Consider the following 24729-nt stretch of genomic DNA (forward strand, 5'->3'; position numbering starts at 1 on the left):
GACGACCCGGCAGCCTGTGGCCATGACAACCCAGCAGCCTGTGGCCATGACGACCCGGCAGCCTGTGGCCATGACGACCTAGCAGCCTGTGGCCATGACGACCCAGCAGCCTGTGGCCATGACGACCCAGCAGCCTGTGGCCATGACGACCCAGCAGCCTGTGGCCATGACGACCCAGCAGCCTGTGGCCATGACGACCCAGCAGCCTGTGGCCATGACGACCCAGCAGCCTGTGGCCATGACGACCCGGCAGCCTGTGGCCATGACGACCCGGCAGCCTGTGGCCATGACAACCCAGCAGCCTGTGGCCATGACGACCCGGCAGCCTGTGGCCATGACGACCCTAGCAGCCTGTGGCCATGACGACCCAGCAGCCTGTGGCCATGACGACCCAGCAGCCTGTGGCCATGACGACCCAGCAGCCTGTGGCCATGACGACCCAGCAGCCTGTGGCCATGACGACCCAGCAGCCTGTGGCCATGACGACCCGGCAGCCTGTGGCCATGACGACCCAGCAGCCTGTGGCCATGACGACCCAGCAGCCTGTGGCCATGACGACCCGGCAGCCTGTGGCCATGACGACCCAGCAGCCTGTGGCCATGACGACCCAGCAGCCTGTGGCCATGACGACCCGGCAGCCTGTGGCCATGACGACCCAGCAGCCTGTGGCCATGACGACCCAGCAGCCTGTGGCCATGACGACCCAGCAGCCTGTGGCCATGACGACCCAGCAGCCTGTGGCCATGACGACCCGGCAGCCTGTGGCCATGACGACCCAGCAGCCTGTGGCCATGACGACCCAGCAGCCTGTGGCCATGACGACCCAGCAGCCTGTGGCCATGACGACCCTAGCAGCCTGTGGCCATGACGACCCAGCAGCCTGTGGCCATGACGACCCAGCAGCCTGTGGCCATGACGACCTGGCAGCCTGTGGCCATGACGACCCAGCAGCCTGTGGCCATGACGACCTAGCAGCCTGTGGCCATGACGACCTAGCAGCCTGTGGCCATGACGACCTAGCAGCCTGTGGCCATGACGACCTGGCAGCCTGTGGCCATGACGACCCAGCAGCCTGTGGCCATGACGACCTGGCAGCCTGTGGCCATGACGACCTAGCAGCCTGTGGCCATGACGACCTAGCAGCCTATGGCCATGACGACCCAGCAGCCTGTGGCCATGACGACCTGGCAGCCTGTGGCCATGACGACCCAGCAGCCTGTGGCCATGACGACCCAGCAGCCTGTGGCCATGACGACCTAGCAGCCTGTGGCCATGACGACCCAGCAGCCTGTGGCCATGACGACCCAGCAGCCTGTGGCCATGACGACCCAGCAGCCTGTGGCCATGACGACCCAGCAGCCTGTGGCCATGACGACCTAGCAGCCTGTGGCCATGACGACCCAGCAGCCTGTGGCCATGACGACCTAGGAGCCTGTGGCCATGACGACCTAGCAGCCTGTGGCCATGACGACCTAGCAGCCTGTGGCCATGACGACCCAGCAGCCTGTGGCCATGACGACCCAGCAGCCTGTGGCCATGACGACCCAGCAGCCTGTGGCCATGACGACCTAGGAGCCTGTGGCCATGACGACCTAGGAGCCTGTGGCCATGACGACCCAGCAGCCTTTGGCCATGACGACCCAGCAGCCTGTGACCATGACGACCCAGCAGCCTGTGACCATGACGACCCAGCAGCCTGTGGCCATGACGACCCAGCAGCCTGTGGCCATGACGACCTAGGAGCCTGTGACCATGACGACCCAGCAGCCTGTGGCCATGACGACCCAGCAGCCTGTGACCATGACGACCCAGCAGCCTGTGACCATGACGACCCAGCAGCCTGTGACCATGACGACCCAGCATCCTGTGGCCATGACGACCCAGCAGCCTGTGGCCATGACGACCTAGGAGCCTGTGGCCATGACGACCCAGCAGCCTGTGGCCATGACGACCCAGCAGCCTGTGGCCATGACGACCCAGCAGCCTGTGGCCATGACGACCTAGGAGCCTGTGGCCATGACGACCCAGCAGCCTGTGGCCATGACGACCCAGCAGCCTGTGGCCATGACGACCCAGCAGCCTGTGGCCATGACGACCCAGCAGCCTGTGGCCATGACGACCCAGCAGCCTGTGGCCATGACGACCCAGCAGCCTGTGGCCATGACGACCCAGCAGCCTGTGGCCATGATGACCCAGCAGCCTGTGGCCATGACGACCCAGCAGCCTGTGGCCATGACGACCCAGCAGCCTGTGGCCATGACGACCTAGGAGCCTGTGGCCATGACGACCTAGGAGCCTGTGGCCATGACGACCCAGGAGCCTGTGGCCATGACGACCTAGGAGCCTGTGGCCATGACGACCCAGCAGTCTGTGGCCATGACGACCCAGCAGCCTGTGGCCATGACGTGTCGTCCTTTGCAGATGACACAAAAATCAGCATGAAAATTACATCTGCTGAAGACATTGAAAAACTACAAGCAGATGTCAACAAAGTTTTCGATTGGGCAGCAGAAAATAACATGATGTTTAACAGTGATAAATTTCAGGTACTCAGGTACAGCAAAAATAAGGATCTGAAACATAATACAGGGTACAAAACACAATCGTATCTTCCCATAGTAGAAAAACAGCATGTCAAGGATTTATGAATAATGATGTCCGACGATCTAACGTTTAGGGAGCATAACCAAGAAAATATTGCGTCAGCCAGAAAAATGATCGGATGGATTACGAGAACTTTCAAATCCAGGGATCCCATCACAATGGTTGTACTCTTCAAGTCACTTGTGTTGTCCCGTCTCAAGTACTGCTCAGTACTCACTTCCCCCTTCAGAGCCGGAGAGATTGCTGAAATAGAGGGAATACAGAGAACATATACGGCACGCATAGATGAGATAAAACACCTAAATTATTGGGATCGTCTCAAAGCTCTCCAAATGTACTCTCTAGAAAGGAGACGAGAGAGATACCAAATACTGTAATATACACATGGAAAATACTGGAGGGCCAGGTCCCAAATCTACACAGTAAAATAACAACGTACTGGAGTGAACGATATGGAAGAAAATGCAAGATTGAACCAGTGAAGAGCAGAGGTGCCATGGGCACAATCAGAGAGCACTGTATAAACATCAGAGGTCCACGGTTGTTCAACGTCCTCCCCAGCGACTATAAGAAATATTGCCGGAACAACCATGCACATCTTGAAAAGAAAACTGGACTGTTTTCTAAGAGAAGTTCCGGATCAGCCGGGCTGTGGTGGGTATGTGGCCCTGCGGGCCGCTCCAAGCAATAGCCTGGTGGACCAAACTCTCACAAGTAGAGCCTGGCCTCGGGCCGGGCTTGGGGAGTAGAACTCCCAGAACCCCATCAAGCAGGTATCAAGCAGGTTAGCATAAGGTGGGAGATGTCGAACTTGGCGCCTCACCTCAGGAAAATCAAACGCTCCCGGTACGTCAAGTTGAGGATGGCTGACTCAAGCTTGAAATGTATACACGCATGGGAAAAGGTAGGTATACACTGCCACCGCAATTGAGGCAGCGAGCCTGGGGAGACGTGCACTCCGACTTAAGAGTGACCTTCGTCCCCACACAAAGGACAGAGATAGACAGGCCTGTAGCAGCGGAGGACTCCATGCCCAAACCTCCAGCACTTATTACAGAGCCGAGGAGAGGGAATATATTCCTGGACAGAGCACCTGGCACCAGCAAGAATGACAGAGGGTGGAAGGGTCCGACCATCAAAGGTAATCTTCACAACCCGAAGGGGTTGATGGCGACGACCACAAGGGGGACGAGTAAACGTGTCTACCTGGAGGACAGAATGGCCCTGGGCCTCAAGGATATGCTGAATATCTTCGTGGCAGTCCTGCAGATTCTGAACACTGGTTGCAACATGGAGCGGGAGGAGAATAGTGCCAACACTAGCATTCAACCGAGCGTTCTTTGAGACGCGAACAGGGGTCTCGCCTAGGCAGGATAAGGCAGCCAAGCGGGAGGGTGCATCCTGAGAGGGAGCAGCAACGACACGTGTACCGAGACGAGTGGGGTTGAAGGTAACAGAGGCATCCACGGAATCTACAAGATGCCTATGAATGGAGAAATCGTCAGGAGGCGTAGAATCAAGAGGGAGGAGATCAAAGTATTTGGCCCACGAAGCGGGACCAAACAAGGCCTGATAGGCAGCAGAACGGGAAGGAATCGAGCGAGTGCGACTGTGTGGGGACGGCGTTGAGAACCCCCAGAGAGGGGTTAAAAGGTGCAGTAGTTACAACGAGAGACTGAGCCGTGCCAGAAGACGAGGTGGTCACCACTGGGGCCCCCACACCCACCATGGAGCCACAATTAGAGGCAGGACACCCAACAGGAAGCTATCGCCGATCTTGCACGGGCCCTCTAGGGATGCGTCGTGAGAATACGCCCCACAAACGCCACCTTAAGACCCGTCAGTCCGTCGAGATCAGGTTCAGTGACAAAAGGAGGATTGGCAATAAAAGGGTCCCCTCGTTCTCGACGTTGGGTACTACAGTTCTACGGGTGCAAGAGTATGCCTCCTCAAAACACCTTGCCGTCAAAACAAAAGAAGGCCAAAAGAATGAACAAAACAGGCACAAAGTCAGCGGGAAATGACAATCAGAAAGGAGAAGAGGGGGGGGGGGAAGAGAAAAACGAAACAAAAGGAAAAGGTGTCCAGCAAAATTTGTGAGGACAGCAGCAGGAGCATAAGGCCACAAAAGGACAGAGGACTGGCCCATGGAGCATCACACTCCGGCAGCCGCCCACCAAGCCTTCTCACGACATCAACGAGCTGGACAGGGAGGGGGTTCCACTGCTTAAGTTTTTTCTTCAGGGATATTCCTGTGTCGGCCCTAAGCTTGTGGCTGATCCGCTAAGTGTTGCTCGTTTCTGTTTTACTTGGGCGGAGTGTGAGTATTTATGACTTGTATGATCATAAGATTTAGACCTTAAGATTCTAAAAATCTTCACTATTATTTTCTTAAATGTGTTTAACAACTTCAACTGCTCTGTTGAATCTAAGTTGAAATCTTATTGGGTTTGTAACTGTGCACTGTGTTAGATAATGTTCCAGTGGTCTGTCGGGCATTTCTCCACAGTGCTGACATTTCCTCTCATCTTCCAGATCCTGTAAGCCTATTTCCTGTGCACATGGGACTGGTGTATGAGGCTGCTCCGTGGGGTTACTGCACGAAGGGTAAAGTACTAGGAGCTGGAGCAGTGGGAGGAGGGGAAGCTTGTGGAGGTTGTTGGGGTCGGGAGTTCTTGCAGTTACATGGGGAGGACACGGCGGCCCTGCGACTGTGATGACAGACATATATGGGTGGAGGGAGGGGTAGAGAAGGGCATGTCGGTATGTGTGTGTCTATACTAGACAACATCCTCAGGCAGGATACAGCCCACATCACCTAACTCCTATTTAATACTAGGTAAACAGGGGTATCAGATGAAAGGAAACTTTGCCCAAATGCTTGCGTCCTGCCACGGGAACCGAACCCACGATCCTCGATTGAAAGTCGAGGAGGTAACCCAGTGCGCCAAATATGAAAGTGTGATGACAAGAAGGGATGACCTTCTCTCCTATTAGGATTTGATGGATCATGTTCTCTTCTGGTGTCAGCAAAAGACAGTTCTTACGAGGTCAGGACCACATGTCCTCCCCAACCTGCTCTCACGTTGGTAAGAACCTACACTACACAGGTTTCTCCAACTGCTTAAACTTGGGCATGAATGTCGTTCACTGGCGACAGTGTTCACTGGGGAGTGTGTTCACTGGCGAGTGTGTTCACTGGCGAGTGTGTTCACTGGCGACAGTGTTCACTGGGGAGTGTGTTCACTGGCGACAGTGTTCATTGGCGACAGTGTTCACTAGCGAGTGTGTTCACTGGCGACAGTGTTCACTGGGGACAGTGTTCACTGGCGACAGTGTTCACTGGGGACAGTGTTCACTGGCGAGTGTGCTCACTGGGGACAGTGTTCACTGGCGAGTGTGTTCACTGGGGACAGTGTTCGCTGGGGACAGTGTTCACTGGGGACAGTGTTCACTGGGGACAGTGTTCACTGGGGACAGTGTTCACTGGCGAGTGTGTTCACTGGGGACAGTGTTCACTGGCGAGTGTGTTCACTGGGGACAGTGTTCACTAGGGACAGTGTTCACTGACGAGTGTGTTCACTGGGGACAGTGTTCACTGGCGAGTGTGTTCACTGGGGACAGTGTTCACTGGGGACAGTGTTCACTGGGGACAGTGTTCACTGGCGAGTGTGTTCACTGGCGACAGTGTTCACTGGCGACAGTGTTCACTGGCGAGTGTGTTCACTGGGGACAGTGTTCACTGGCGAGTGTGTTCATTGGGGACAGTGTTCACTGGCGAGTGTGTTCACTGGGGACAGTGTTCACTGGCGAGTGTGTTCACTGGCGAGTGTGTTCACTGGGGACTGTGTTCACTGGGGACAGTGTTCACTGGGGACAGTGTTCACTGGGGACAGTGTTCACTGGGGACAGTGTTCACTGGGGACAGTGTTCACTGGCGAGTGTGTTCACTGGGGACAGTGCTCACTGGCGAGTGTGTTCACTGGGGACAGTGTTCACTGGCGAGTGTGTTCACTGGCGAGTGTGTTCACTGGGGACAGTATTCACTGGGGAGTGTGTTCACTGGGGACAGTGTTCACTGGGGACAGTGTTCACTGGGGACAGTGTTCACTGGGGACAGTGTTCACTGGCGAGTGTGTTCACTGGGGACAGTATTCACTGGCGAGTGTGTTCACTGGGGACAGTGTTCACTGGGGACAGTGTTCACTGGGGACAGTGTTCACTGGGGAGTGTTCACTGGCGAGTGTGTTCACTGGGGACAGTGTTCACTGGGGACAGTGTTCACTGGCGACAGTGTTCACTGGGGACAGTGTTCACTGGGGACAGTGTTCACTGGGGACAGTGTTCACTGGGGACAGTGTTCACTGGGGAGTGTGTTCACTGGCGAGTGTGTTCACTGGGGACAGTGTTCACTGGGGACAGTGTTCACTGGGGACAGTGTTCACTGGGGACAGTGTTCACTGGGGACAATGTTCACTGGCGAGTGTGTTCACTGGGGACAGTGTTCACTGGGGGACAGTGTTCACTGGCGAGTGTGTTCACTGGGGACTGTTCACTGGCGAGTGTGTTCACTGGGGACAGTGTTCGCTGGCGAGTGTGTTCACTGGGGACAGTGTTCACTGGGGACAGTGTTCACTGGCGAGTGTGTTCACTGGGGGACAGTGTTCACTGGGGGACAGTGTTCACTGGGGAGTGTGTTTACTGGCGAGTGTGTTCACTGGGGACAGTGTTCACTGGGGACAGTGTTCACTGGCGAGTGTGTTCACTGGGGGACAGTGTTCACTGGGGACAGTGTTCACTAGCGAGTGTGTTCATTGGGGACAGTGTTCACTGGCGAGTGTGTTCACTGGCGAGTGTGTTCACTGGGGACAGTGTTCACTGACAAGTGTGTTCACTAGGGACAGTGTTCACTGGGGGGGACAGTGTTCACTGGGGGGGACAGTGTTCACTGGGGGGGACAGTGTTCACTGGGGGGGACAGTGTTCACTGGGGGGGACAGTGTTCACTGGGGGGGACAGTGTTCACTGGGGGGGGACAGTGTTCACTGGGGGGGACAGTGTTCACTGGGGGGGACAGTGTTCACTGGGGGGGACAGTGTTCACTGGCGAGTGTGTTCACTAGGGACAGTGTTCACTGGGGACAGTGTTCACTGGCGAGTGTGTTCACTGGGGAGTGTGTTCACTGGGGAGTGTGTTCACTGGCGAGTGTGTTCACTGGGAGGACAGTGTTCACTAGGGAGTGTGTTCACTGGCAAGTGTGTTCACTGGGAGGACAGTGTTCACTAGGGAGTGTGTTCACTGGGGGGACAGTGTTCACTAGGGAGTGTGTTCACTGGCGACAGTGTTCACTGGGGACAGTGTTCACTGGCGAGTGTGTTCACTGGCAACAGTATTCATTGGGGAGTGTGTTCACTGGGGGACAATGTTCACTGGGGACAGTGTTCATGTGTTTATACATCATGTTTACATAGGGAACACGCAGTATGAAGTATGGTCAGGTCAACTTTAATTACATTACATTAGGTTTGGACACAATTGATAGCGTGTTGCCCTATAATTCACAAAAGTTTTATAGGCACTGTTACGAACCTTGGGACAGATTCACAAAGCAGTTACGCAAGCACTTTCGAACGTGTACATCTTTCCTCAATCTTTGGCGGCTTTGTTTATAATTACTAAACAGTTGATGAGCTCCGAAGCACCAGGATGTTGTTTATAACAATAACAACAGTTGATTGGCAAGTTTTCATGCTTGTAAACTGTTTAATAAATGTAACCAAAGTCGTCAAACAGTTTACAAGCATGAAAACTTGCCAATCAACTGTTGTTATTGTTATAAACAACCTCCTGGTGCTTCGGAGCTCATCAACTGTTTAGTAATTATAAACAAAGCCGCCAAAGATTGAGAAAAGATGGACAGGTTCGTAAGTGCTTGCGTAACTGCTTCGTGAATCTGGCCCCTTGTCTCCAGTAAGAGAATATTTTGTGTAGAGAGTTTATGCAGCAATTTGCCTAAAGAGAGAGAGAGGTTATGTAAGAACACAAGTGTGGATATCTGTTGATGGAGGCAGCTGGCTGCTGGGAGGCCGTAGATCCGTGATATCACTCCGCCCATGGATCTAGCACCGGGAGTCAAGTGTTTATTATGGATTACTTGAAGATTGCATGTAAATCTCTTGTAAAGTGGAAAATGGTCTTGTTTATATGACCTACAAATAGAGTACGGTTAAATAGGAATATTTAGAGATGAATCAGAAATGATGGAAGATCTAATATCGAGGGGCGTGTGACGTGGGAGCCAGGGAGGACTGTGGAAAATGGCGGAGTTGGTAGCTGGCGGTCGTGATTTGTAGAGAGTTAAACTTTGCCAGATATCGTGATAAGTCACAATTTTGACTTCATTCAAGTTGCAGGAAACCCGTATAGTAGTTTGAGGAACTACTGAGTGAGGATAGAGAGTGAGTTTAGGTTTCCTAATATAGTTGTGTGTTTAGTAAATATTCTTGCATGCGTAGTTACTCCTTAAACCTACCATTATCAGATTATCGATTAAACCTACGATTATCAGTATTGAGGTTCAACATGTTGCTTATGTTATTTGTGAAGGGTAAAACATATTGGCGACTGGTTATTATTGTGTGTGAAGGTACATGAAGAATATGGGGAACTTTCCCTGAATAATTTAAATTTACCCTGTTATATTCTGTTATTTATTTGTAAATATTGTATGTATTTGTGTTATTGGACCTAGATGTTTCTGTTACTTTGGGGATTTCCTAAGGCTGGCAAGTGTGACTAACCATTGGCCAAGAGTACTGGCCTAGGGACACGGCCACACACATGACAGGACATTAAGGGCTAGGCCCTGACACAGTAAACACGCCACTAACACAACACGTGACAGGCACAAGTTTTATACAGGAGATAAATAACTAGGAGTGTGGTCAGCGTCTGGTGGCTTACGGGAGGGGTGGTATCCACAACACAACACATGGCCAGATGATAATCACTCTTATAAGACCTGCCCTTATCTCCCCCCCCCCCCCCCCAACACACACTGGGAGGGCTTGGGGTGACGGCGAGGGAGGGACAGTTGGTGGACAGGGAGGGGTTGGGGTGGGGGGAGGGTTTCTTTGGGTAGGGAGGTGGGGGGTGAAATAATTCACTCTGGGGTTGCTGAACCCCAGAATGAAGTACAACTTCTTCATCTCCCACCCCATACAAACATACCCCACCTCAAACCCTTCCTACCCCTTCAACCAATGCCCACCTGCCCCCCTCCCCCCAAACATTCCAACCCCCTCTCACCTCAAGCAAAACCCCATCCCCCAGATATAAGCCTAAAACCAAAGGCCCCCATTCCCTGTCCACACTATCCTCCAAACCCGTAAATTCAGCCCCTCCGTCCTCTCGAGTTGTCACAACGCGCACAAAATAATGTACAAAATTGCCCAAACCTAACTTAACTGGTGGAATTTTGAATATTTTCAAGCCACTATGACTCTCATTTTATCCATTGTTGATTTTTATGTCAAAATACGGTGTATTATTCGGGAGGACAGGTTGGTTGACCACCTCAAGGAACAGCAACATACAAATACACCGCCCACAGAACAACTTTCTACACCAGCGGAATGGATGTCAAAAGGGAGAGTAATGCACTCAAACATAGATGGTATTACATATAAAACAAGCAAACTTGGGGAAATCTCACAAAGAAAATCCAGATGTAATAACACTCACAGAAACAAAATTGTCAGGCATCATAGCAACTGCATTGTTTCTGCAGGACTACTATATAATAAAGAAATAAAGGGAGAGAAAGAGGAGGAAAAACTGCTCTACTGGTAAGAAAGGACTGGAGTTTCGAAGAGATTATCATAGGCTGTGAAGGGTTCAGAGACTACATAATGGGCATTATGACAATACGAGGACTAGAGATAACAGTATTAATAACACCAGTACATAACCCTCCACTGACAGAAGACCTAGACAGGAGTATGATAGACACAACATGACAACCATTAACAGAGAGCAGCTTCTGTCACATACAGGAATAGCTTCAGAATGTTAATCATGGCAGACTTAACCAATTGAAAAATAGACGAAGAACCTAGAACTGCATGGAGGTAAATATACATGGAGAGCTAAACTACTGGAATAGAAATAAGAAAATTTTGAAACTCCTGAAGGAATGAGTGAACACAATTTACTGACATTTGAGTATTTAGTGGAAATAGTAATATCCTATGGAAGACATTAAAATGACAGTAGATAAAGCTAAGACCCAACCAGAACTGCTCCACAGCCACATCAAGAGGAAAACAGCAGCGAAGGAACTCTCGATAAAACTATGTAAAGGGAATGACAGGTACACAGATAATGATAAGGTGAGTGAAGAACTCGATAAATATTTCAGGTCTTCATAATAGATCAAGAAGTCTCTAAACTGAGAGTGGTGACAGTAAACAAAGTAGCTTAGGATTTTTTTTAAGTTACCAGAGATAAGGTTGGAAAGTATCCCCTGAAACTCAACACAATAAAGGCTATTGGTCCTCTCAGATTTTCACCCCTGGATGCTAAAAGAGGGAGCAGAAGCACTATGCTTGCCACTCCCTATGGCAGCCTTTCTGAACCGGGGTTCCACAGAACCCCAAGGCAACTAGGGGGTTTCACAAGAGACAGTAAGAAGTATGTTAAATAAAATCAAATGCAAGTGTACTTTTGAGTCATTTCTGTACTTAATTTGTCTAACCAGTATCAAGATCAGACAGAATTGTCTCCTTTCAGTTGAGATTAAAATCCATGTATTTATCTAAAGTACGACCAGGAATTACTTCAAGGGTACAAAGAATGAGAAACGCTGCTCTATGATGTACAATATCACTGGAAATATGAGACCTAGGAAAAAGTTGTGTAACACCTGTACCCCTTCACTCGTGTAACATCTGTATCACTTCAATACTGAAACATCTGTTGCACAACTTTCTGCAACACACTGTGCCGTTCCTGCTAACCAAACAGTTGTTTCCTTCACTAGAGATCTATTTTATTCAAGATAGTTATATAATTTAATTATGTTTTATTTCATTTTTGGTGTATATTGGCAGCCACTTTTCATTTAATGTTCCATTTAGTATGAAATTTTACCTTCCTACCCCTCATCCAATGCCCCCCCCCCCATCCCAACTCTCCCTCCCCTCTCACCTCAAGCAAAGCCCATCTATACAATACAATACAATACAATTTTATTTAGGTAAGGTACATACATACAATAAATATTTACAAGGATTGTTTGACTTATAGGTAGAGCTAGTACATACAATGCCTAAAGCCACTATTACGCAAAGCGTTTCGGGCATCTCTTTCATGTTGATAAAAAAAAACTTAATTAAAACCCCTAATCTTTCATGTTGATTATTTTCTTGTTTAGGACTTCTGTTCCTATGACTAGTGCTCTTGCATCTTGGTTTAAATGGAAGAAAATTTCTCCAAATGTCATATTTGTTCAACACTGACTAAAAGAATAAAAATTAACTGTAGAATTTACACAACGCTTCGAACCTACAAGGTTCATTCTCAAGTGAGGGGACAGTAGCGAACATGTGATATATACGACTGGGAGGTCAGGTACATACAAAGTCAGGAAGGCGAAAGTAAGGAGTAGAGTGAGATGATGTGTCAATAAACTAAGTATACAAAGATAAGTCAGGTGATTAAAACCCAGGTGACTGTGGGTTACAGCCCCACTCCTGTGCCATGTAAGTCCACTATGAGCTCACCATAATTGAAACATACTTGGTGCTACTTGGAACTTTTTGTTCCAAGTAGCTGAATCTCGAACAACAACCAAGTGACTGTAGTGGGCATTATGCATAGCGTCCTATTATGCTAATATGACAGCATCATTATGCATGTTCGCATTCCGGTCTTGCTCTCACTCTCATGGTGAGAGGAGCTGACTAACAAAAGACCTGCCTTTAGGAATGTATGTAAGGAATTATTCAAAATCGTGCACATCACGTGTGTCAGACCATTACTGGAGCATGCATCTCCAGTATAGAGTCCATATCTCATCAAATACAAGACAAAATTAGAGAAAATTCCGAGATATGCCACTAGACTAGTCCCAGAACTGAGAGCTATGAGTTACCAGATAAGGCTACAAGGATTAAATCTCCAATTGCTGGAAGACAGGAGTTAGGGGAGACATTTTTACCACAATCAAAATTCTCAGAGGAATTGACAGGGTAGACAGAGGTATTATAGAACACGGATGGTACTCGCACAACTCACAGGTTGTGAATTGTGTCAAATTCAACATACATTCAGAAACTGAGAACCCAAATAAACCACAGACATATTAAGACAATTTTTTATAGCGTCAGCAGTTACCAAATGAAATGCAACTAGAACTTATGTGGTGCAGGCAGACTCCAAACACATTTTCGAATATAGATACAACAGAGCCCAATAGAGGCTCTAGAACCTGTACGCCAATGACAGTTGAGAGGTGGGATCACAGAGCCGAAGCTGAACCCTCGAAAGTACGATTAGGTGTGTGTTGTGAGGCCCGCCCCCCTTTATGACCTTCGACCGACACATGTAAGACCTACTACCCACTACCAAGACCTACTACCCACTACCAAGACCTACTACCCACTACCAAGACCTACTACCCACTACCAAGACCTACTACCCACTACCAAGACCTACTACCCACTACCAAGACCTACTACCCACTACCAAGACCTACTACCAACATAACCAAATACTTGACGTGCTTGCACAATAACGGCAGCAAGTACCTTGGATAATGTGTTCTGAGTCCCACCACAACATTTCCACAACACCGCCACCAGTATATCAACACATTTAAGAATTACACAACTGTTTGGAAAATAAGAGCAAAGTCGAAATTGGCTTGGAGGTGGTGTGGCTACTGGCTGTGGGAGTTATAATGAGTGACATTGGCCCATAGTGGCACTTGATCTTCAGCTGAGATAAGACAGATAAAGCTCACGGAGTTTGCTTCAAACCCGTGATAAGGAGGAATGGCGGCTCCTGGCCACACAGTTGTTCCTATGGTGGTGTAGAGCGAGAGTGGATGGTGTGTGGCCTCGCCGCCATGTCCCACCACCTGCTCTCTAACAAGTACGCATCCTAATGACGCTCTAAGAGTTTTACCGCAGCTAAAACTTATAGGAGAACAAGTACACATTTAATATTGTAGTATGCAGCTTAAAGCTTGTGCAATTTTTCCTTTTGTTTCCTCAATGCCTTCTAAGTTATTACAAAAAGCCAACACGAACTATGAACATAAATTTCATCAAATAAAAGGAAACGAACATAAACATGGACCACTGTTTCCCAGATAATAGGGTCATATAAGAAAATGACCAACGATATGCCTAACTGGAAATGGTGGAACCTTATCAACCGCTGACATGGCTATTTACTTATATTTATATATATATATATATATATATATATATATATATATATATATATATATATATATATATATATTATATAACTATATATATATATATATATATTATATAACTATATATATAGTTATATTTTATAATATTATATAACTATATATATATATATATATATATATATATATATATATATATTATATATATAATATTATATAACTATATATATAGTTATATTGTTATATAATATATATAAATATTATATAACTATATATATATATAGTTATATAGTTATATATATATAGTTATATAATATTTATATATAATATATAACAATATAACTATATAGTTATATAATATATATATATATAACTATATATATATATAATATATATATAATATATATAAATATTATATAACTATATATATATATATATATATATATATAGTTATAGTTATATATATATAGTTATATAATATTTATATATAATATTATATAACAATATAACTATATATATAGTTATATAATATTATATATATATATAACTATATTGGTGTATACTGGCAGCAGGTTTTCTTTCAAACATGTTTCATTGAATATGACCGCATATTCTGTATTTATTATTTTCTGGTTTAGGGCTTCTATCCCTCTAACTATTTTCTTAGCATCAGGGCTTAATTGAAAATTAAGCCCTGATGCTAAGAAAATTGTTAGAGGGATAGAAGCCCTAAACCAGAAAATAATAAATACAGAATATGCGGTCATATTCAATGAAACATATAACTATATATATATATATATATATATATATATATATATATATATATATATATATATATATATATAATATATATATATATATATATATATATATATATATATATATATATATATATATATATATATAGTTATATAATTTTATATTTGCGCCTGGCGTTCCGCGAGCGCTATGTCATGGGTTCGTATCCTGGCCGGGGAGGATTTACTGGGCGCAAATCCTTAACTGTAGCCTCTGTTTAACGCAACAGTAAAATGTGTACTTGGATGAAAAAACGGTTCTTCGCGGTGGGGATCGTATTCCAGGGACCTGCCCGATATATATATATATATATATATATATATATATATATATATATATATATATATATATATATATATATATATATATATATATAGATTAAAGTAAAAGATTAAAAGAAAAGATTAAAGTATTCAGTGAGAATCCACAAGGTCTTCTCTGAACACTATTTATTTTCTTCTTCGAGGATGTGGGTCCCTTTAATTAAACCAGTGGTGGTACCCCTATATATATATATATATATATATATATATATATATATATATATATATATATATATATATATATATATATATATATAATATATATATATATATATATATATATATATATATATAATATATATATATATATATATATATATATATAATATATATATATATATATTATTATTATAAAAGAAGTTCCTGTAAAACATTAGACTTAATGTTTTAATTACATAAAACGGAGGAAAGGGTCCTGAAAGATATCAGTGAAAGGAACGTTATCCCTACAGACAAAAATCAGAAAATACAATTGACAATTTACTACAAAAACAAAAGACGGCTAATCTACTCATGAAAAACTCCCCCAGACACCAAACAGAATGTCTTGAAGGAAACCAACGTTGTCTATGCTGTCACATGCCCACTTAGGGACTGTAAGCCCCAAAGAACTCAGTATATAGGCAAGACAACAACGTCTCTTTCTAGGCGATTAACAATGCGGAGGGCAGCATCGACTGATGGTGTCATGAAAACTAAGGAGGGCAAGAGGAAGAGGCAGAGAAGAGAGGTCAGTGAGAGTAGTGCGGAGGGTGAATAGGTTCCAGTCAGCTTTGGCAAACTGCCACTTAAGAAAGGAGAGGGGAGGGTGAAAAAGAGAAAAAGGAAATAAGGATGGGGAAATGGTCACTGTTATGGAGGTCATCAAGAACCCGCCACGTGAGATCTAAGTAAAAGGACAACGAGCAGAGACAAAAATCAAGACAGGAAAGGGTGCGAGTTCGAGAGTCCACATGAGTGAGCTCACCAGAATTCACAAGAGACAGAGAAGAGGAGAGGATGAACGGTTCGAGGCGGCGGCCTATGGTGTTTGTCAGAACATCACCCCAGAGGGAATGTCGACAGTTGAAATCACCCAACAGGAGCACCAGCTCTGGCAAGAGTCCAGGAGGTGCTTAAGATCAGGAAGGGAAAGCGGGATATTTTGGGGGAGATAAATGGAACAGACTGTATACCAAATACTCACAAAAACACGGGCAGCAGAACAATGGATAGGTGACGGAAAACAGTAGGGGGACGAAGGGAATATGAGTACGATTCTAGAGAGCAGTAGAGTTATGGGCCCCAGCAAGAGCTGGGGGGGGGGGCAGGGAAAGAAAGAAAGGAATAACCACAGAAGTGACCAGGGCGAGCAACAAGCATCAGCTCCTGGAGACAAACACAAAGTGGTGAAAACTGTGTAACCAGAAGTTGGAGTTCATGGAAGTTGGCATAAAATTCACGAATATTACATTGAAGAATAGACATTATCAAAAAGAGAAAGGACAGCAAAAGAGAACAATGAAGAAACAAAGGTAAAGAAGAACACAGTATATTAAATAAGCTCAGGATCAAGGTCAGTAAAAATCAGGGTTAGGGGCCATGGGTAAGCTGAGTAAGGATGGAGTGAAGGGAGCGGGAGGACAGACCAGAGGCGGACGGGGAGAAGACAACAAAGAGGGGAGGTCAAGGACAGTGGGAGGAGGGGGAGGGGCAGAAACAGGGGAGCACTCCTCAGCAAGGGCAGCAACTGAGAGGGAATCAGGGGCTAAAGAAACCTCCATAGCTGGGACAGGGGTCCCGACCACCGAAATGGAAGGGGACAGAGCGAAAGAGTCAGAGGTGGGGGGTGAGGAAGAAAGTGATGCTGTGTTACCTGCCGGGAAGGACGAAGGAGAGGAGCCAGGCTTACGTTTCTGACTCAAAGAGACAGGTGTTCCAGCAACAACGTACTGGGCGATAGACTCAATTGTCTCAACAGGAGAAGATGAACGTGAGTGAAGAACATGAAGATTGCTGGGAAGGTGATGGACATCAGCCTGGACAGACAGGTGGCATGGAGGGCCAAGAGACTGAGGGGAGGGATGGGAAGAAGGAATGGGGAAAGAAGACATAGGAGACATGGCAGACTGGGTAGGAAGAGGGGAAACTTCAGATGGAGAACCAGGAGGGGGCCCCTTCGGGACAGAACGTAAAAAAAGAGGTAATGAGGTGGTGGGGTGTCCGGGTCTAATATCTGGAAACGGTTGTGAGACTGAGTAAGGCGGGAAGGACGAGGAGAGGTAGAACACAACACGTTAGCGTAGGATACGCCAGCGAAAGGGGTGAGACGGCGAACTTGGCATCTCGCCTCAGGAAAAGGCAGACGATCCCGGTGTTTTAAGTTGAGGACTGCTTCCTCAAGTTTGTAGCGTATACACGAGCGGGAAAAGGTAGGGTGGGCCTTACTGCAATTGAGGCATCGAGCCTGCGGAGAAGTGCACTCAGACTTAGAGCGATCATCAGCCCCAAACATAGGGAATAGATACACAGTACTTGAGCATTTGAGGACACCATGCCTGAACTTCCAGCACTTATTGCAAAGTCTAGGAGAGGGAATGTACTCCTGAACGAAGTATCTGGCACCAGCGAGAATTATAGAGGGCAGAAGGGTCCAACTATCAAAGGTGATTTTCACAACTCGAAGGGGCTGACGGCAATGACCATGAGAGGGTCGAGTGAACGTGTCTACCTGGAGGACAGATGACCTTGGACTTCGAGGATATATTTAATATCCTCATAGCAGTCTTTTAGGTCCCTAACACCAGTTGCAACATGGTGCGGGAGAACAGTGACAACACTGGCATTTAACCAAGCGTTTTTGGAGTCCTGAACAGGGGTGTCCCCAATGCAGGACAATGCGGCTAAGCGGGTAGCTGCATCCGGTGAAGGAGAAGCGACAACACCTGTAACTAAACGGGTGGGGTTAAAAGTAACAGAGGCATCCACCGAATCAACAAGCTGTTTATGGATTGAGAAATCGTCAGATGTAAAATCCAGAGGGAGATCAAAGCATTTAGCTCACAAAGCAGGACCAAACAAGGCTTGGTTAGTACTAGTATGGGAAGGGATCATGCAAGTGCGGCTGTGGCTGGGACGGCATTGAGAAACTCCAGACAGACAGACACACAGAGAGAGAGCGAGAGAGCGCGCGCGAGAGAGAGAGCACGAGAGAGAGAACGAGAGCGAGAGAGAGAGAGAGAGAGAGAGAGAGAGAGAAAGAGAGAGAGAGAGAGAGAGAGAGAGAGAGGGGGGGGGGATTAAAAGGTGCAGCAGTCACAATGAGAGACTGAGCTGCGCCAGGGGACGAGGTGGTCACTGCTGGGGGGCATACAGCTCAACCCAACCACAGAGGAAGGAGGGGAGCCGGGGGGAATAGTAGGAGGTTCAAAGGAGGAGCTAGGTCTGGGCCCAATGTAGTGGGGGCTACAGAGCCCGGTCTTCCAACACAGTCTGACTCGGGGGCTTGGACGTCCCACCCCACGAGGCTGAGAAGTCATAAGAGGAACAATATTAAGCGACATGGAAACAAGAGGTAATACTTTCATTCACGAATGTGCCCCCATACCCACCAAGGAGCCACAATTTGAGGCAGGACACCCCAACAAGATACATGTTGCTGATCTTGCCGGGGCGCCCTAGGGGTTTGTCATGAGTATACGCCCCACAAACGTAACCTTAAGAACCGTCAGTCCATCGAGATCGGGTTCAGTGACGAAAGGAGGATTGACAATAAAAGGGTCCCCTCACTCTCGACATTGGGTACTACAGTTCTATGGGTGCAAGTGTATGCCTCCTCAAACACCCGGGCATCAAAACAAATGAAGGCCGAAAGAATAATCAAAACAGGCAAAAGGTGGGTGGAAATGACAATTAGAAAGGAAAAGATGGGGGGGGGGGGGTGAAAACATAGGGATAACGAAAAGTCGTCCAGCAGAATTTGTGAGAACAGCAGCAGGAGCATAAGGCCACAAAAGGACAGAGGACCGTCCCATGGAGCATCACACTCCGGCAGCCGCCCACCAAGCCCCCTCACCTGTCTGGCTTGTTCAACAACGGGCTGGACAGGGAGGGGGGGGCCTCAGGCTTGGGTATGGGTTATTATGAATTCCTTGGGTATGGGTATTATGTGTGCCTGAGTCCAGTAGTAAGGTAAGACAGCTTGTTTCAGACATGGGTATTATGAGTGCGCGAGGCCAGCGGTCAGGTAAGACAGTTGGCCTCAGGCGATTATTAAACAGTTATGCAGAGGACCATTTGGCAGATAAGCGAGTACTCTCATGGTATTGTATGTTGTAACGTCCTCCCCAGGGAGAGGCAACCTTCCTTTTCGAGACTATAAATATTATTTCAAAAGTTATGTCATAATTATCTTGCCCTATTTCACTACAATATGCTCGCCTCACAAAAATGTGAGGTTATCTTGAGGTTACCATTTATAACCTCACAAAAATGTGAGGTTACCATTTACATTAATACTATCTTCTTGAGGTTATCTTGAGATGATTTCGGGGCTTTTTAGTGTCCCCGCGGCCCGGTCCTCGACCAGGCCTCCACCCCCAGGAAGCAGCCCGTGACAGCTGACTAACACCCAGGTACCTATTTTACTGCTAGGTAATAGGGGGAAAGAAACTCTGCCCATTGTTTTTCGCCGGCGCCTGGGATCGAACCCAGGATCACAAGTCCAGCGTGCTGTCTGCTCGGCCGACCGGCACCCTCTTTACTAGCTAGTACCTTGCTAGTACGTTTTACTTTGCTAACAACCTACAGGTTACTAGCAAATTAGTGTAGTACATCCAGGGGCAGGCTGCGTACTCTGGCAGTGCTTGCATCTTATTGGAACAACATGGCGGCGTAGTCTACTGGTGGGCAAGTTGACGACTGCTAGCACGAGAAAACTTATTTTTTTTAAATTCTTCATTTGGGATGAGGATGTTGCATGATTAATGCCTTGCAAAATCTGTTTCCAGCGCTGGTTTTACACCTGTTCCTTCCTCTTTCTAAACTCTGGGCTGGCCTTAGGTATATTGAGGGTGTCAGGTGTGTTGCTTGCTCGTCTTATACTGCTCATCTAAGACGAGAACTCTTATACAGGGGCTTAATGCACGAGTCAAGTGAACACCTGTGTCCCTTCCTCACGGTTTTGGTCCTTGTGGATTCGACAATATTGTCACAAAATGCGGTTACTTTAATGACCAGGTCCTCATATAACGCATTAACGGTAGTAAAGCAGTAAGAGTTATACCATTCAGAAATGCTGTATTTGAAGTTCATGTGTGAATTTTCTGGTATATTATTTTTCTTTCAAAACTTTGGGGTTTGATATCATTTATGGTAACTCATCCTCCTGTTTAAATGGTACTTTTTGTAGCCGTGCACGGTAGTACAAACATTGACGGAAAAGACAATTAGATACTATAATTTTGTACTATTTACTTTATAGTTCGAACAAATGAAGCTAAAAAACAAACTTAAATATTCCTAAGCCTAGTATTGCTCACACACTTACTATATTAGGCCTAGGAAGGTTAGGTTAGGTTGTCTTTGCAACATAAGTAGATATTTTTCAAGATATTCAAATTCTATGGTACCGATTTTTAATTGCGTTGCATCGTCGGTATATGTACTATGGACCTCATTCTTCCTATAAGTTCTATCAAAATAGGAGAATGGGCTGTTTATGGTATACGAACTCAAGGATGGCAAAATGATCACTAACTATTTCGTGTACAATTGACCCGTTGAGAACATTATCGACGAGACGGTGACCAATGACATGGGCCGAGTCTACCGCTCCTGAGGTGCGACGTTAGATGAATTTAAGTTGAATACGGACACAGTATTGTCCGAGACACACACATTATAACAAAAACCTTATTTCTAATACTTTTGGTGTCACCCAAGCAATTGTGTCTAGCATTAAAATGACCCATGACAATGGTCTGAGAGCGGCTAGTGATTTTTGGAAGAGGCGCCTGCACCGCACCTTATATTATTATTATATTATATATATATATATATATATATATATATATATATATATATATATATATATATATATATGACAGTGTCAGACCACGGAGGAAAATTGAAACATGAATTTCCTTAAGTACTTTCGTATATTAATACATCTTCAGAAGGAGTCTGAAGATGTAATACATCTTCACTCCTTCTGAAGATGTATTAATATACGAAAGTACTTAAGGAAATTCTTGTTTCAATTTTCCTCCGTGGTCTGACACTGTCACATTTTTAATCACGTGTTTATTTTCGTGATATATACACACACACACATTATATTATATATATATATATATATATATATATATATATATATATATATATATATATATATATATATATGTCGTACCTAGTAGCCAGAACGCACTTCTCTGCCTACTATGCAAGGCCCGATTTGCCTAATAAGCCAAGTTTTCATGAATTAATATATTTTCTCTAATTTTTTTCTTATGAAATGATAAAGCTACCCATTTCATTATGTATGAGGTCAATTTTTTTTATTGGAGTTAAAATTAACGTAGATATATGACCGAACCTAACCAACCCTACCTAACCTATCTTTATAGGTTAGGTTAGGTTAGGTAGCCGAAAAAGTTAGGTTAGGTTAGGTTGTCGAAAAAATTAATTCATGAAAACTTGGCTTATTAGGCAAATCGGGCCTTGCATAGTAGGCTGAGAAGTGCGTTCTGGCTACTAGGTACGACATATATATATTATTATTATTTTTTTTTTTTTTTTGCCCGGAGGGGCGAGTTCATTGGGCAGCGCCACTCACTCATCTTGTGAGTGGACACACCGCCATAGCAGCATGTACAACACTCCCCAATAGGAAAAAATCTGCTGGGTTGTTCATCCTGTCACTTGTACCCAGACACAGCTGGGACTTGCTTAACTGTCTCAAGTGAACAGCTTATCAAACAATAAGATTAACATTCGTCAGCCCTTTAAAATCTTGCGTTATCTTGCGGGTGCAAAATGGGGGAATCAATATCTATATTTGACAAATAGTGTTTTCCTAACTCAAACAATGTGGAGTTTATTACTCTACACATATTTCTAATGACTCTTTAGATGTCCACACACACACTCAGGTGTGTGGACGTTCGTTCAGTTAAAACACAGTTAAAACACACGTTCAGTTAAAACACAAAATAATTCAGTCGCTGTAGCAGTCAAACTGCTGTTGTAAGACGAGTCGTCACTGTCGTGGGTCTTTTTAACATGTTTAAATGTTAGGTTACTTTCACCACCACCGTCGTCGTCGTCGTCGTTGAAATGCCGACGTCATGTGCGCGAACATTCTATACTGCTACATAACCTGAGAGTGTGCCCGGTGGTTTGTTTCTTGTACTTGTCGCGTAGCGTTCTTCAAGTTTAGCATCAGTGTAGCACACACCCCCAGTTTCAGTGCAGTACACACCCCAGTTTCAGTGTAGTACACCCCCCAGTTTCAGTGCAGTTCACACCCCAGTTTCAGTGTAATACACCCCAAGTTTCAGTGTAGCACACCCCCAGTTTCAGTGTAACCCCCCCCCCAGTTTCAGTGTAGTACACCCCCCAGTTTCAGTATAGCACACGCCCCAGTTTCAGTGTAGCACACACCCCAGTTTCAGTGCAGCACACCCCCCAGTTTCAATGTAGTACACCCCCAGTTTCAGTGTAGTACACCCCCCCCTCAGTTTCAGTGTACCACACCCCCCAGTTTCACTATAGCACACAGCCCAGTTTCAGTATAGCAGAAAGATAACATCATATATCGTGCACGCTTGGCACCCTTCAACTTGATATGATATATAGCCAGGTAAACTTGTCCGTGGAGGGAGAGGTGAAGGTGGCGTTACTGGCTATCTGTAGTGCTGACTCCGCTCCCTGGAGTCAGCACCGTCTTGGTCAGCACTTCCCTGCTCCACCACCTTCCAAACACGTGACTCAGCGCTCACACACATCAGTTAACTTGACCTATGACCCCCCCCCCCTACCTCTACCTCCTGACTGGTACCTGACACCACTCTCAGTCTCCTCCTCGTGTGTGTGTGTGTAATTACCTAAGTGTAGTTACAGGATGAGAGCTACGCTCGTGGTGTCCCGTGTTCCCAGCACTCTGTCATTTAACGCTTTGAAACTACTGACAGTCTTGGTCTCCACCACCTTCTCACACACACCCGTGTGTGTGTGTGTGTGTGTGTGTGTGTGTGTGTGTGTGTGTGTGTGTGTGTGTGTGTGTGTGTGTGTGTGTGTGTGTGTGTGTGTCTGTCTGTCTGTCTATTGGGGGCTTCGTTATATTTTTTTTTAATTTTGCCCAGAGGGGCAAGTTTTTTGGGCAGCGTCACTCATCCTGGGAGTGGACACACCGCCAAAGCAGCGTGTCCAACACTCCCCAATAAGAAGAAAACTCTCTGGGTTGTTCATCCTGTCACTTGTACCCAGACACAGCTGGGACTTGCCTAACTGTCTCAAGTGAACAGCTTCTCAAACAAGATTAACATCTGTCAACTCTTAAAATCTTTCGTTATCTTGTGGGTGCAAAATGGGGGAATCTTTTAAGAACAGTATCAATATTTGACAAATAGTGTTTTCCTAACTCAAACAATGTGGGGTTTATTATCCTAGACATGCTTCTAGTGTCTCGCAGGTGTCCAAATTCACTCGGGTAGTGGTCAAGGCGGTGTCCGTCACTCTCATCACAGATATTGCAACTCCGCTGATCAACTGTTGTTTCCATCCCAAATCGCCATGGATATTTGTATCCAAGACGGATTCTCGCTATTACTGATTCTCTCCCACAGCCACCTCCTCTTCGTCCTTAATGATTTGGGATTGCCAGCTGCAACCATGTTGTACCATCGTACAGATTCACTGGTTTGTGCTTCTATCCTCCTTTCCTCAGTTACCTTGTCACGGTGATGTTACCTGACAATACCTCTAATTTGAAGAAGAGTCTTGGGTATGAAGTATTCAATATGGTCTCCTTCAGCAGCCAGCACATCTGCTCGTTCATTCCCACATATTCCAACATGGGAGGGGATCCACAGAAACTTGACGACTCTTCCCTGGTTGGTAAGTACCCTTACAGCTCTCTTAATTTCAGCGACTATCGCAAGATTTTCTGCCCGATTTTTACTTAGGTTTTGCAGTGCTGCTTTTGAATCAGTGCAGATCACTGCACCATTAGTGTTTCGTTCAAGGAATCTTAACGCCATAACCATGGCAGTTAGCTCTGCTTGCATTGAAGAGGCATAGTTCTCAATACGCGCTTTTTCTTCATTTCTGCGTTGGAAAGCATTATTCTTAATTATTGTGTATGCTGCACCAGCCCTGCTATTGACAGGATTAGATGACCCGTCAGTGTAGATTTGATCTAGTTCATCTCCAGCTTCTTTATAAATTTCCTCGAGATGTGTGCGCCTCATTTCTTGTGGTATCATGTTGTATTTTTTCGTTACCATTTCATTGACGATAATCCTGCACGAGTCATCCTCCCAGGGAGGTAACCTCTCTACATGCAGGAGCTCTGTGATGC

At 46.1% G+C, this 24729-nt stretch overlaps 1 protein-coding gene across 1 annotated transcript; it reads left to right on the plus strand.

Annotated features, from left to right (window-relative positions):
• Positions 1–383: 383 nt before the first annotated feature.
• On the plus strand, positions 384–17895 carry LOC123751485 (G protein-regulated inducer of neurite outgrowth 1-like). Its single transcript, XM_069331265.1, has 2 exons — positions 384–2436; positions 17720–17895. The coding sequence occupies exons 1-2, from the start codon at positions 384–386 to the stop codon at positions 17893–17895; spliced, it is 2229 nt and encodes a 742-aa protein (XP_069187366.1).
• Positions 17896–24729: the final 6834 nt, after the last annotated feature.

The sequence above is a fragment of the Procambarus clarkii genome, chromosome 3 (genome assembly GCF_040958095.1).
Source record: "Procambarus clarkii isolate CNS0578487 chromosome 3, FALCON_Pclarkii_2.0, whole genome shotgun sequence".
Lineage (NCBI taxonomy): Eukaryota > Metazoa > Arthropoda > Malacostraca > Decapoda > Cambaridae > Procambarus > Procambarus clarkii.

What these genes read in the sequence shown, in the direction of transcription:
- LOC123751485 (XM_069331265.1), top strand. Translation starts at nt 384, where the DNA reads ATGACGACCCAGCAGCCTGTGGCCATGACGACCCAGCAGCCTGTGGCC. An exon ending in TGCAGATGACACAAAAATCA is followed by an intron (nt 2,437 to 17,719) that starts GCATGAAAATTA and finishes CTGAACTTCCAG; the next exon opens with CACTTATTGCAAAGTCTAGG.